The sequence below is a fragment of the Tupaia chinensis genome, unplaced genomic scaffold (genome assembly GCF_000334495.1).
Source record: "Tupaia chinensis unplaced genomic scaffold, TupChi_1.0 Scaffold000270_2, whole genome shotgun sequence".
In the NCBI taxonomy this organism is placed as follows: domain Eukaryota; kingdom Metazoa; phylum Chordata; class Mammalia; order Scandentia; family Tupaiidae; genus Tupaia; species Tupaia belangeri.
In genome coordinates this window covers 2583272-2598492 of record NW_006159751.1, presented here as the reverse complement: position 1 = coordinate 2598492, position 15221 = coordinate 2583272, and the positions used below count along the sequence as shown (strand labels likewise).

At 36.2% G+C, this 15221-nt stretch overlaps 1 protein-coding gene across 9 annotated transcripts in view; it reads left to right on the top strand.

The window, feature by feature from the left end:
* Positions 1-15221, top strand: part of ST7L (suppression of tumorigenicity 7 like) — a 79635-nt gene that overhangs the window by 16948 nt on the left and 47466 nt on the right. For all 9 annotated transcript variants that reach the window (XM_027772308.1, XM_027772309.1, XM_027772307.1 and 6 more), the window contains exons 5-6: positions 3436-3551; positions 8057-8135. In XM_027772308.1, coding sequence (XP_027628109.1) covers positions 3436-3551; positions 8057-8135 — 195 coding nt within the window. The remainder of the gene's footprint in view (positions 1-3435; positions 3552-8056; positions 8136-15221) is intronic.

Below are 15221 nucleotides of genomic sequence, written 5' to 3'. Positions count from 1 at the left end.
TCATTGTCTCTCTTCTCTTCCATCTCTGTTAGCTTTGACATTATGAATGTTCTAAATTCCCTATCAGACATTTCCATGATTCACTGAACTGCTTGTGGAAGAAGAAGAGTTACTCTTTTCCCTTGGAGGAGAGGTATTTTCTTGTTTTCCCATATTTCTTGTGATCCGGCGGTGATTTCTTGTCATCTGATGGATGGTGTGTTTCTTTCAAATTCTTGAAATTCAGTCTGAATGTTCAGGAGCAAGCAGACAGAAGTGAACTAGAATCTTGTTGCTGTTCCTGTTGTGATCACTGTTGCAACAGATTCAGTAGATATTGAGGAATATTTTAACCCTATTAGTATTTGGATGTTTAGCTAAAATGCTCTTAGATCCTTCTAAAAACACGTTAAATGGATATTGGAGAGTGGAGAGACAAGAAAAAGAGAAATAAAAAAGAGAGAGAAACAACAACAAAAAGAGAAGACAAAAACAAAAATTGTAATTACTGTTTTTCTCTTTTTTAAAAAAAAATAAATCACAAAATAGAAAACTGCGTGGTGCGCAAGTGCGCTGTGCAAAATACCTAGTTCACAGGAGCCATGTGGAACCTTCTTCTGAAGGCCTGGCTTCTTCTGCCTGGGTGGAGGACTAGAACGATAATTAACAAGATAAAAGGTGGAGCTGGGAGCAAGAGAAAAACTTCGCCTTTAAAAAAAATGTAAAAAGGAAAAATTACAAATGCAACAATGGAAGTGACTGTGTCTCCAATCCTATAGAGATACCACCTTAGTGCAGATAATCTCACTTTAAGTTACAGGGGGATTGACCAGGCAATGCACTGAATAACTGCTTTGACTGGAACTTCGATGGATAAATTCTGCAAATCAGAGTGATTATTTTGAGTTAAAGTAGAAGAAAACTTAACGAGAATTCTCTCAGATTATATGTTTTTTTTATTATTATTTTTTATTTCATAGGATTATACCACCTTCCATGGTTTCTTTTAGAAGTGACCTGTTGGCTTTCATACACATTAAAGAAGCAGACATCACAACTATATTAATATCAAATACTGTTTTTTTCTTTTTAGATAACTTAATGTGCTATTTCTAAACCCTAATAGAAAATTAGATTTTAATGAAAATATTTCTTCAGTGCAAAGATAAGGTGGATTTGATTGAATACTATGACCTCCAGAATACTCCATTAAAATTTTTTTAAATAAAAAATTATAGGAAGTTTCTCTGTCTAAAAACATATCTAGATTTCCCCTTTTCACTTGTAGAATGAAGACTGGGCAAAACTCTTTATAGCATCGTGTTCACGTCAGAATAAATCTTATCTCTGTAAAAATAGCTTCAAAAATGGTTTATGATTTTTTTGAAGTTTAAGGATCTTAAATTTAAAAATTACACAAAGATAAGAGTCACAGGATCCATGGAATCATGCAATTGTTAGAGAGACAATTAAACAATCTGGGAAATGTAGAATTGAATCAGGTCATTAATAAAATGTATGGGGACCAGCAGTTGGCATAATGGCTATGTTGCTAGACTCCCATGTAGTCGACCATGGTTCAAGTCCCGGACCCAGTGGCTTAAACTCACACCAGGTACATGTGCATGCATGCCCAAGATCCCCAGAGGAGAAGGGATTGTGGCGTGGCCATCCCCCATGGGGGTGATTTCTCGCTTTCTTTCTCTCTGTCTCTCTGTTTTTCTGGCGAGTGTATGTGCCATATAGCAAAAACCTCTCCAAAAAAAATGTTTCAAAAGAACTTTTGTAGTGTGTCGTGAGGAAGAATTTAAGTAGATAAATATAACAATGTCTTTTCTTTATAGTGGTATAATTAAAGCACCCTTACATTGCTATTTCATTCTTATCTGTTTGATGTACTAATAAAACATTAAAAATCCATCTAGATAAAGATAGCTTAAATTATTTGAGGAATAATTGCTGGAAACAAATGTGAATGATGACAAATGTGAGCTTTTCTCAGTTTTTTAATAGTGTGTACTGAGATTGCATTTAAGTAATCTAATAGTTGTTACAGTATTACTAATAAAGTATGTCAGTTCTAATAGTCATTTTCTAAAAATAAAAAAAATTATTACTATGAAAATTTTCAAAAAACAAAAGTACAGAGAATGTAATAATAAAATTACATGTACATTTCTAAAGTGATTATTTTATTTTATTTTATTTTGGACAGAGGATATATGTGCTTACTGGAGAGAGACAGAGAGAGAGAGAGAAAGTGAGAAATTCACCTCCAAGAGGGAAGGCCACACAGCAATCCCTTGCCTTCCATTCTCCTCTCAGGATTTCGAGTATAGATGCACACTCGCCAGTGTGATTTTCAAGCTGCTGGACATTACTGCTGCTCCATGTGGCCACCCCACTTTTAAGACTTTTGATTGATTTCTAGAAGGAGAAATAGAAATACCACAATTTACATTTGTACCAGCAGTTATGTATGTGGATAGCCCAGTGTACCCTTAACCATGTATCTTTGCCAATTTGAAAAATGAAGCTTAGTTATTTAATTTGTTATTTGTTGAAATCTATTGAGATCTGACATTTAAAAATATATTTATTAGCCAGCTTGTTAATACTTTATTAATTTAATTGGCTTTGAGAAGAAAGCATGAAAGTTTAAATTTCTGTCTAATAAAATCTAGAAAAGTTTCTCTTCATTTTTATGCGTTGAAAGCCATTACTGCTTCAACATCTGATAAATATTTACCTGAGTTTTCTGGTAGTTTTACTTTTTTTTTTTTTTTTTTTAAGACAGAGCAAGTGTGCTCACCAAAGAGACAGAGAGACAGAAAATGAGAAGTCACCCACCCCACCTTCCCGCTCCCCACAAGGGAGGATGATCATGCCATAATCCCTTCTTCTCCATTCTACTCTTGGGATTTTAGGCACGCATGCACACACTTGCCCAGTGTGACTTTTTTAAGCCGCCAGGTCTGGGACTCAAACCACAGTCAACTATGTGGGAGTCCAGCAATGTTACTATTATGCTATCTACTGGACCCTATAGTCTCACTTTTAATACTTAATCCTAACTCACTGAGAATTTATTGGGTTGTTGGAAAAGTCATGACAGTGTTTTTCTATGCAAAAACTTTGTCATCACAACCTAATATTTAAATATATTTAATAAGATATTTATCTAACTCAAATCGTTTTGTTCTTTCAGGTGAAATTTTAAAAGCACTGTTTATGGAGTAATCCATTTTTTCCGTTTGGCTTCTGACATTTTATTATGATACTCTAAGGAGTTTATGTATACAAGTTACTGCTTTTGTTTTATTGATTATACTAAGCTTTCAAACATCTCAAAATAGAATCTGTAGCAGTATGTTTTTGGAATTTAAATAGTGTCTATTATACCAGACAGAGTCTCTCTCATGTCCAGTTTAAATATTTTCTTGTGTTTTGGTGAAGATACACTTGGGTGACGGGTAAAGAGCCACTTACATACTTTGACATGAACTTGTCAGCTCAGGACCATCAGACCTTTTTCACCTGTGACACAGACTTCTTACGTCCTTCAGACACAGGTATGTATTATATCTATTCATTGTGTAAGAGTGATTATTCAACATTCCTTAGAGTTATTTATTTTAAGATACAGTCTTATGGCTTAGAATTGTTTGTATTATTGATAAGAAACTCAGATTAAATTTAAACGAATGATGATCGTAAACTAGGTTGATTCATTACCTTTCCTTCTTATAAAGAATTTAAAATACTTTATGCTTCTTTTATTACTTAAAAAAACCTTTCAGAGGGCCAGCCAGTGGCATGGTGGTCAAAACAGCTGTATCCCACAGGGCCAACTGTGCAGCTCAAGTCCTGGATGTGGTGGCTTGAAAAACATGGGAGGCACATGTGTGCAGGTACCCCAAATCTCAAGAGGAGAATGGAGGAGAAGGTGATTATAGTGTGACCATCCCTCCTGAGGGGTGCCTTCTCTGACTTTCTCTCCCCAGAATGCCTATGCACTTGATAGAAAAATTAAAAACAAAAACAAAAAAACAGGATACCAGCAGATGGCATTATATTGCTGGACTCCCACGTAGTTGACAGAGATTCGAGTTCCAGAACCAGTAGCTTAAGACTCATGGCAGGCACATGTGTGTACATGCTCAAGATCCTGAGAGGAAAATGGAGAAGGGATTGCAGCATGATGATCCTCCCTGAGGGATGATTTCTCACTTTCTGTCTCTCTGACTCTCTCTGTCTCTCCAGTGAGCGCACTCTCCCTATAGCAAAAATTTCTCTTAAAAAAAACAAAAAAGCTTTTCAGATTAATTATAGCCAATTGCTCATACAGAAAGTAGTTTATCCTGTTTGGGTCCAGAAAATGAACACTTAAAATTATACATAAAAGGAAAGAATAGGACAGTGTGTAAACATTGGGTATGTAGAGAAAAAGGAAATATGTTTAGTCATAAGTTAGAGTTTCATTTAAAATGGTGAAGATAATAGAAATGTTTAGTTCTTTCTAAGCTCTTCTCTATAGAAGAAAATATTGACATGCTTCTAAGTGTATGACTTAATGACAGGATATTTTCCCTCCCATGTAATGTATGCTATTGCCAGACAGAGAGCAAATGCACCCCCTCAGGGAGTATGGTCATGCCATAGTTCCTCCATTTTTTGTTTCTATCAGAATTTTGGGCATGCACACACATGCACCTGGCATGATTTTCAAGCCTCCAGGGCCAGGATTTGAACCATGGTTGGCCATGTGGGAGTTCAAAAAGGTTGTGGAAAATGAATTAAAGTGTGAGTTTATTTTGGCGCAAGAAAAACATGAAATGAATGCATAATTTTTTCATAATAGCCTTTTTCCATGAATTTTTTGTAGACCTCCCCTCATGCTCTACATTCCTATGTAATTTTACTATGATAGTATTTTATGTTTGAAAGTCTTCTATCTCACATACATTGTTTCCCAGGATAAAACAATTATATTATACTTTATTAGGTCTCAGCACACAAGAGACTGACATTCCAGACAGGAAGACCCATGCTACAATCTACCCCCTAGCTTCAGCCAACTGAGATTATGGGCGTGCATGCAAGCTCATCTTCCCCCTGCCCCCTCCACTCCACAGCGAGTAAAAAGAGACCTCGAGACATAAACCTGGGATTTTCTCATGTGATCTCAGCATCACAGAGTGCAGAGTGTTGGATTTACTGCTGTACCTCAGTGGCTGGTTCACAATAAAACATTTTTGTACAAAAGTTTTTAAATTTAAATTTTATTTTACTATAATGTTCCAATTGTTATGATATGCTTTAATTATATTTTAGTCAAATCTTTAGAGCTACATATTTTAGCTCTTAAAACTTTGGAAAATGAACTCTGCATAACCTAATTGATTATGAGTCCTATTGTTAATCTTTTCAACCAAATCAGACTTATTCTGACAGAGAAATCTGATTTCATTTTTCAAGTCAAACAAACATGTTAACATGCATCTCCATGACAACCATCTCTCTTCTGAATTCAGATTCTAAGAGAAATCTTGGAGCTTTGCCTAGAGCTTATCACTTGGCCAACATAAGGCTCCCCTGCCTTTATTATTCCATACTAAAGCCTCCTTTGCCTTACTGTGAAGGGACCTTCCCTTAGAAGCAATGCATTCTCTGATAGTAAGTGGGTAAGTGTGCTTATGGAGAAAGCGTTATCACTCCTTACCCACTCTGTAGTTCAGAGCTTCTGGGGCCAGAAAGGCACCCTCAACAGAGTCTCACCAGATGATGATCCCCTCCCCCCAGCACTCCAGCCAGTCAGGATCTTAGGCATGCACTGTATGTTTTGGGTCAACTCAGGATCCAAATCTACAACTGGCCATGTGGTTTCCAGCACTGTAGATTGGTATGCTACCTACCACCTGTGCCACTGAGTCTGGGCCTAATGAAACAATGTGAAAGGCTAGATAGAACATTTGAAAGCATAAAATTAAGGGAAAATGGGTTAGATGACCTCACCAAAAATATAAATAAAAATTATTGTCTTCATATATTAAATTAGCAAAGATTGATGGTGGTAATACTGTGTTGGTAAGGAAAGAGGGAACAGTTACTTTCCTATATTACCTGAAAAAATGTAAATTAATTTAATTTTATTGAGAGGAGTTTGGAGGTATATAACCAAAATCTTCTAAAAGATACATATATATATATATATATATATATATTTTTTTTTTTTTTTTTGGAGAGGTTTTCGCTATAGGGTGCATGCACTCGCCAGACAGACAGAGACAGACAGAGAGACCGAAAGCGAGAAATCACCCCCTAGGGGGGATGGCCACGCCGCAATCCCTTCTCCTCCATTCTCTTCTCGGGATCTTGGGCACACACACACACACACACACACACATGCACCTGGTGTGAGTTTTAAGCCACCGGGTCCGGGATGCGAACTGCGGTGGACTACGTGGGAGTCCAGCAACATAGCCATTACGCTAACTGCTGGTCCCTAAAAGATACATATATTTTAACTGTTCTAGAAAGAAAGCATTTGGTCAGGTATGCAAAGATAGATACTAAAAGATTATCATCACAGTGTTTTTAAATTATAAAAAAATGAGTGTAACGTAATTGTCCTTCAGAAGAAAATTGGTTAAATAAATTATAATATGTATTTAATAGGCTAGAGTACCAAATAGCAATTTATTGATTAAGGTGTTGATAAAGATTCAGTGTTAAAATTTGATTTGTAAATATTATACAACTTATAGTAGATAGCCCCATTATCAAAAATTGTAAATCTCAATTTTTTTATGTAATATTTTAGTGTCTCAGCAGAATGATGTTCTTTACCTGGTCAGTATCAGATGGATGCTGACTTGCATCAATTTGTCATGTTCAGGAAGCATTAGCTGTCAGCTAGTTGATGACATGTTTGATATGAGAAATGTGCTTTTGTTACACAAGTGGAATATATTGCCTCCTTTTCGAAGCCAAGACTAATATTTTGTTTCCAAAGGAAAACTCAAACATTTTCCACATTACTCTTTCTGGACAGTTGTGGGTTTTGTTCCAAAAGCAACACTCATAGGTTCTCTATTTTTCTTATCAAACTTGAACTAGACTAGATAAGTTTTATGAATTTAGTTTGCTTATTTGTTTGTTTAATTTTTAGAAAGTGTGAAATCCTTATTTTGATACAGTAAATGATACCAAAACTAATATTGATAGTCCATAGAAATCCTAGCTCAAGATTTTGTTGAATCCTGGTAAAGACCAACATTTTCCAGACATGTACTATATTTTAAATTAATTCCTTTTTTACTTTTTAACTTTTAATACAAAGTACAAATATAAACTTTCTTTCTGGAGTGAAAAATTGATTAGACAAATACTTTGTTTTTAAGTTTTTGTATATTGTTAACAGTTCCATAGAACTTTTCAGGGAGCTGGAATATTTTATATTGATTATAATCTGATGTAACTCAGATTCTGTTTTAACATACATTTAGATATAAAAGTGCTTATATAAAATAATGATATAGTTGGGACAATCAGGTGGTGTGGTGGTTGAGGCACTAGACTCCCACATGGCTGACTGCAGTTCAAGCTCCAGACCTAGTGGCTTGAAAATCATGCCAGGTGCATGTGCATGCTTGCCTAAAATCCAAAAGGAGAATGAAGAAGGAATTACAGTGGGCCATTCCCCTGGGGGAGGAGGGTAATTTCTCACTTTCTCTCTCTCCCTATCTCTGTCCAATGAGTATGTACCCCCCTCCACATGGCAAAAACCTAAAAAAAGAAAAAAAATGATGATGATGTAATTATCTTGGTTAAGTACTTCTATTGTTATTATTCAAATAAATCAGAGGAAGAATATATTAATTTTTATTGTATGTGATGCTTCCAAATTTAAATGTAAATTTCCCATAATGTGAGCTAGTAATCTAGTTTCTTGTCTCATATGATTGAGATGTTATTTAAAATTTTGTCTACTCCCCTAGCTCATTCTTCATAACGTTTTGCATATGCTTATTTATGTTTACCATCTCATCTGCTTCTTGAAATATTTTTCCTACAGTTATGCAGAAGGCATGGAGGGAAAGAAATCCTCCAGCTCGAATCAAAGCAGCCTATCAAGCTTTAGAATTAAACAATGAGTAAGTTTGAAATATATGGAAAATAAGTTTGCTTCGAAGGAAACTCAGGCAAATAATTTTACATTTCCTTTTATCTTTCTCCAAGAAAGTAGGAGTCATTAGGGGTCCTCTTTTTCTTTTTGCATACTAGAAATAAAATTTGTAGTGTTCACTGATATGTGTATTTTGCTTCAGCAATTGTAAACTTTGATATGTCTTTGAATAGAAATTATGCTAGAAATAATTTTCGAAATTGAGAATGCTAATGGAAAATGGTGATAATACTTAATAGTTAAAAGGATACTAAAATACTTGTGCCACCTGTTTTAATTTTATTATGTAAAGCATTCGTTCAGTTTTAAGAATTTTAGTTGCTAATGGGCTCAGAGGCGTGAGAAGAAGATCCAAAATTAGTAAAACGTATTTATGTCACCATTTTTTTTCATGTTAACAACATTTTAAAAATGGTTTTTGTAACAACTCAACATTTTGAAGAGACAAAATATGAAATCTTAAGTATTTTTAATATTTAAATGGGACAGATCAATATTAAAAAAAGACTAAATAAATGCCAAGAGTAATATGGTCCCACTTGGGGCTAATGAAGGAATGGTTCCTGATTAATGGCTTGAATTTAGGGTTGTCCCCTGAACCCTTTCCCTGTAGTAGATTTATTATCCTTAGTAAGAAGACCTTTCTGAGGTGGAACAAAAATGACAGAGTGTGAAACTCAAAAGCAGCAAATAAACTAACAAAACTTGCCAGAATAAACTTTATTGCAACTCTGAAAACTGAAAGTTTACAGTATCCTGGTGAATACTTAATTGGAGGAAATAAACACTTGAATTTCTGTAAGAAAGTTGTGTGATATTCTAACTTGCCCTGGCCCCACATCCCACTCTTTAACCCTGGCAACCTTGAAGACAACAGTGTGCGTTTCAGGTATATGTTTCTCATACCAGAGGAAGAACGGACCTTATTTTCAAAAAACCATGGCCATTTGTTTTCAACTGTCTGGTAGCTTCCTGAAGGACCAACACAAAGGTTACTCCAGCTAACTTAAAATTCTCCCAGGACTGACAAACCGTATTGGGGAACATTTGTTGAAAATAACTAAAGGCAAGTACATTATCCTCTGCTGCCTGGGACAAACCAAAGACAGACCAGAAAGCTTAGGAGGAAAGGCTGAGGAATGAAACACACTGGGAAATAAAGGCTTTGAAAAGCTCTCACACAGTCCTGGGAATTTCAGAGAGCCCACACATTGATAGAGTGGGCCACATGCTCAGAAAAGACTTGAGAAGCTCAAGTCTGGCAACCTCCAGGTTTTGCACAAGCAGGAAGTGAAGGCTAAGGCAGAGTTGTATATTACCTCACTTACTGTTGGTGATGCACCCCTGTATAGCCCATCTGCAAGATCTTTTACTCTGCATATTGTCTGGTTTCAGATGTGTAAGGAGATCTCTGTCAAATCTCTAACTGACCACTAAGCTAAAAGAGCACAGACCTCACTGGTCACACATGAAAAAGAATATAGATTTTATAAAATTGATTCAGGGGATGAGCAGGTGGCATGGTGGTTAAAGTGCTGGACACTCCCACATGGCTGACCATGGTTTGAGTACCAGACCTGATGGCTTGCTTTCTCATTTTCTCGCTCTCTCTATCTCTCTCTGGTCAAATTTTTTAAAAAGTTAGTTAATTAATTTAATTTAATCTTTAAAAAAATTGATTCAGAAAAGTCACTAAATAAAAACAAACAAACAAAAAAAACCCAGCTACAACAAGCAGTAGCAACAAATCCTAAGGAGCAGAGAAAATACAAGTTCTAAAGTTGCTAGAATATACTATTAAAAATTTCCATTTTTCAAGAAAAAATTATAAGGCATACAAAGAAACAAGAAAATATGACCCATAGGCAGGAAAATAAACTAATAGAAGCTGTTCCTGAAGAAGCCTAGGCTTTGGATTTAATAGACAAAGTCTTTAACTATTGCATAGAAAAACAGAAAAATACATTGTGACTTTCTTGGCAACCTAATGTTTTAAATATACAAAAAGAGATAAAGGAAGCCATAGGAATTATGTCTCATTGTTAGAGAATATTGGTAAGGAAGAAAAAACAATAAAAAGCAACTATGTAGTACTTTTGAATTAACTTTATTGAAATAACTAAAATGAAACTTTACTGTAATTGTAGATTTGAGCAGGAAGAAAAAAGAATCAGTAAACTTGATTTTGGTATTCTGAGATCACCCAGTCTGAGAAGCAGGAAAAAATAAAGAAGGAAAATGAACAGTCTAACAGACCCATGGATATTATCAAGTATACCAACTTATGCATAATAGAATCTAGAGAAGAGACAGAGAAAGGGTCGGAAAAGATTTTTGAAGAAATAATGACTGAAAACAAAATATTAACATAATGAATCACAGCCTCAGGAAGGTGTATGGTATATTAAAAGTATCATACACCCTTACTAAATGAGATTTATTCCTGGAATGCAAGAATGGTTGAACATAGAAAACTGATTAGTGTAATATAGCAAAACTTATTAATGTAATATATAATTCTTAAAAATTTTTTTTTTTTTTTTTTTTTTTTTTTTTTAGTTTGCTGTAGGGCATATGCACTCACTGGACAGAAACAGAGAAAAAGAGAAAATGAGAAAGTATCTTCCCTCTGTAAGAAAGCATCTCCCCAAAGGAAATGACTATGCTGCAGTCCCTTCTCTCCCAGACTTTTCTTGGGATTTTGGGCATGCAAACACATTCATCTAGTGTGTCTTTCAAGCTGCCTGGTCTGGGACTTGAATCTCACAGTCGGCCATGTGGGATCCAGCTGCCTTAACTTCCAGGTCACCTGGCTGGCCCACGTATTAACAGGATTAAGAAAGTACATGGTCATCTCGATTGATGCAGAAAATGTATTTGATAAAATTCAACACCTTTCATGGCAAAAAAAAAAAGAAAATCAATTAATGTAAAATATCAAATTAGTAGAACAAAGGATAAGAACTACATGGCCATCTCAATGCATAAAAGCATTTGACAAAATCCAACACCATTTTATCATAAAAAGTTCTGACAAAAAGCTAGAAATGGGATGGAAACTTCCTCAACTTGAAAAAGAGCATCTATAAAAACCCCATAGCTACCTACATACTTAATGATGAAAGACTGAAAGATTTTCATCTAAGACTAAGGTGAGGATATCTGTATTCACCACTTAAGATGATACTGAAGGTTCTAGCCTTTTCAGTTAGGCAAGAGAAAGAAACACATTTAAACTGGAATGGAAAAAATAAAACTATATTCATAGATGGCATGATCTTTTTTTTTTTAATTTCCAGAGGGCATGTGTGTGCACCAGAGAGAGACAGAGAAAGAGAGAGGGGAGGAAGGGGAAAACACTCCCTAATGGAAAATGATGATGCCACAGTCTCTTCTACATTTCTCTAGTCTGTTAAAATTTGAGGCATGCATGTTTTTCAAGTCATCAAGGACCGAATTTGAACCATAGTTGGCCTTGTGGGGTCCCTCTTCCTTAACCACTAGGCTAATGATGCCAGCTGGCATGATCTTATATGGGGAAAATCTTAAAAAGTTCATACACAAAGAAACAAGTAGAGCTAATAAAAAGAGTTCAACAAAGTTGCAAGAGACGAGATCAACATATAAAAATCAATTACATTTCTATACACCATCAGTGAACAATCTAGAAAGGAAAGTAAGAGAACAATTCCCTTAGTAAGACTAAAATACTTATGAATAAATTAAACCCATGAGATACATGACTTGTACACCAAAAACTAAAAAACATTCCAGAAATAATTTGAAGAACTAAATAAATGGGAAGACATTCTGTGTTCATGGATGGAAGACTTAACATTGGTAAGAAGTCAGTATCCCCCAATTTAATTTACAGATCCATTGTAATTGGATCAAACTTCCAATTATGATTTTTGTAGAAATCTGCAAGATGATTCTAAAATTCATGTGGAATTTCAAGAGACTCTAAATCCCCAAAACAAGCTTGAGGGACCGGCAGGTGGTGTAATGGCTGCATCCCTGGACTTCCATGTAGTCAACTGTGATTCGAGTCCTAGACCTGGTGGCTTAAACTCATGCCGGGCACATGTGAGTGCGTGCCCAAGATCCCAAGAGGAGAATGGAGGAGAAGGGACTGCAATGTGGCCATCCCCCTGGGGGAGTAATTTCTCTCTTTCTGTCTCTCTGTCTTCCTGGAACACATGCACCTTGTAGCAAAAACCTCTCCAAAAAAAAAAAACTTGAAATAGTTGGAGAACTTACACTTCACAATGTAAAACTTACAATGAAGCTAAATAATTAAATCATCATGACAGACACTTAAATCAATGGATTCGAATTGGATATCTGGAAATAAACCCTTACATTTATGGTCAGGTGAGGTTGAATAAGGATGCCAAGACCATTCAATGGAAGAAAGAATAGTCTTTTCAACAAATAATGCTAGAAAACCTGATAGCTACATATATACCATACATACCAGCTAATTTAAAATTAACCTAGAATTGGGGCCAGCAGATGATGTAATGGCTGCGTCGCTGGACTCCCATGCAGTCGACCGCGGTTTGAGTCCCGGACCCGATGGCTTAAACTCATGCTGGGCGCATGTGCATGCATGCCCAGGATCCCGAGAAAAGAATGGGGAGAAGGGATTGCGGCATGGCCATCCCCCCTGGGGGAGGGGGATGATTTCTGTCTCTCTCTCTCTCTTTTTCTGGTGAGCACACGTGCCCTATAGCAAAAAACTCTCCAAAAAAAAATTTTTTTTAACCTAGATTTGGGGCCAGCAGATGACATGGTAGTTACTTTGCTGAACTCCCATGGCTGACCACGGTTCTTGTCCTGGACCCCGTGATTTGAAAATCATACTGGGTACATGTATGTGCATGCTCAGGATCCCAGGAGAATAAAGGAAAGGGGATTGCAGCATGGCCATCCCCTCTGGGGATGATTTCTCACTTTCCCTTTCACTATCTCTGTCTCTCTCCTGGGAGCACATTCACCTTAAAGACAAAAACCTCTTAAAAAGATTAACCAAGTATTTAAATGTAAGAGCCAAAACTATAAAATTCTAAAAACAGGGGCATATCTTCATGATCTTGGATTTTCCAGTGGTTTATTAGATATGACACTAAAAACATAAGGAACAGAAGAAAAGTTACATGAATTAGATTTCACCAAAATTTAAATCTTTTGTCCATCAAAGAATACTATCAGGAGACAGAAGATAAATTTGATTGCCAGGGGTTGCAAAGCCAGGTGAAATGGGAAGTGACTATTTAATGAATATGAGTGTTTTGGGGGTTGGGGAGTTAATGTAAAAGTGTGATTACATAGTGGTGATGGCTGTACAACCTTGAGAGTATATTAAAAAGCCTTGAATTATACACTTTAAAGAACTCTACAGTATGACTATTGTATGGTTTTCCCCTTAATTTAAAAAACAGTATTCCCAGGGCCAGCAGGTGGAATGGTGGTTAAGGGCACTAGACTCCCATGTGGCTGACCGCAGTTCGAGTCCTGGACCTGGCTACATGCTTTCTCACATTCTGTCTCTGTCTCTGCCTCTCTCTCTCTCTCACACACACACACACACACACACACACACACTTTGTCCCTCTCTGGTCAAATTAAAAATAAATAAGAAAGAAAGTTAAATAATTCTTTAAAAATAAATAAAAATAAAAACACTCCCAAAAGTAAAAGTCATTAGATATTTATATAAGTAATATATCAGTATCTCTATAGAAAGCACTTTTGGACAAATGCAAAAAAAGCTTTATGGGGAGAAACACTTTTTTTTAAAGTTATTATAATTTAAAATTTTATTTACATTTTGATTCTATAACAATTTATGCACATCTAGATCTTCTACAAAAATATTTTTATTATGGTTAATTAAAAGCATTTGAAGCCAGTAGGTGGCATGGTGGTTAAGGTGCTAGATTCCCACATGGCTGATAGTGGTTTGAGTCCTGGACTCAGTGGTTGGAAAATCACACCAGCTGTGCGCATGTGTATGTGTGTATGTGTGTGTGTGTGTGTGTGTGTGCTCAAAATCCAGAGAGGAGAAGGGATTGTGGCATGGCCATCCGCCCCACCCCAGCCGGGGCGGGGGGAGGGGGCACTGATTTCTCACTTTGCCTCTTTCTGTGTCTTTCTGGCAGGCATTCTTGTCCTGTAGCAAAAACCATAAATAAATAAATAAATAAATAAATAGATAGATAGATAGATAGATAGATAGATAGATAGATAGATAAATAAATAAATAAATAAGAAAGAAAGAAAGAAAGAAAGAAAGAAAGAAAGAAAGAAAGAAAGAAAGAAAGAAAGAAAGAGCATTTGAATTGTGTTTTAGAATGGCAGGCAGAAAGTCTTGATTTAAAGCAGCAGTATGTCTTCACTTGGGCACACACACTCACCAGAATGAGACAGGGAGAGAAAGAAAAAGCACTCCCCATTGGGTTGCAATCACACCACAATCCCTTCTTCTCTACTTCACCCTGTTATTGAGCGTGCTCACACACCCACCTGGTAAGTTTTCCAGGCTCTTGGATTTACTTGAACTGTAGTTAGCCATGTAGGGTCTGCTCCCTTAACCACTGGACTGTGGGGCTGGCACAACAGCAAGAATCTAGTCTTTCAGAGAAGTCCAGTGTATTGTAATGGAGAACTCATTTGATTAGTGAATTTGTTATATGTTTTAGCATATTATTTAAAGAAGGCTGAAATAGTATAGTTTGCATTTTACATATCTGAAGGACTCTTGTTCCCATTTGGAATAACTATCGTACCATCACTTTTTTTTTTTTTTTTTGGACAGAGGGCACATGCTCTAACCAGAGAAAGAGCAAGGAGGGGTGTAAGAAAGAAGTCTTGGTCGTGAGAAATGGTCATGTTGTAATTCCTTCTCCAGTTCTCCCTCCTTTTCAGGAGTTTGGGTATGGACATGAACCTGGCATGTTTTTCAACCCTCTGGGTCTGAGACTTGTACCACGCAATCAGCCACATGGAACCAAGCCTTTTTTTTTTTTTTTTTTTGAGAGATTTTCGCTAT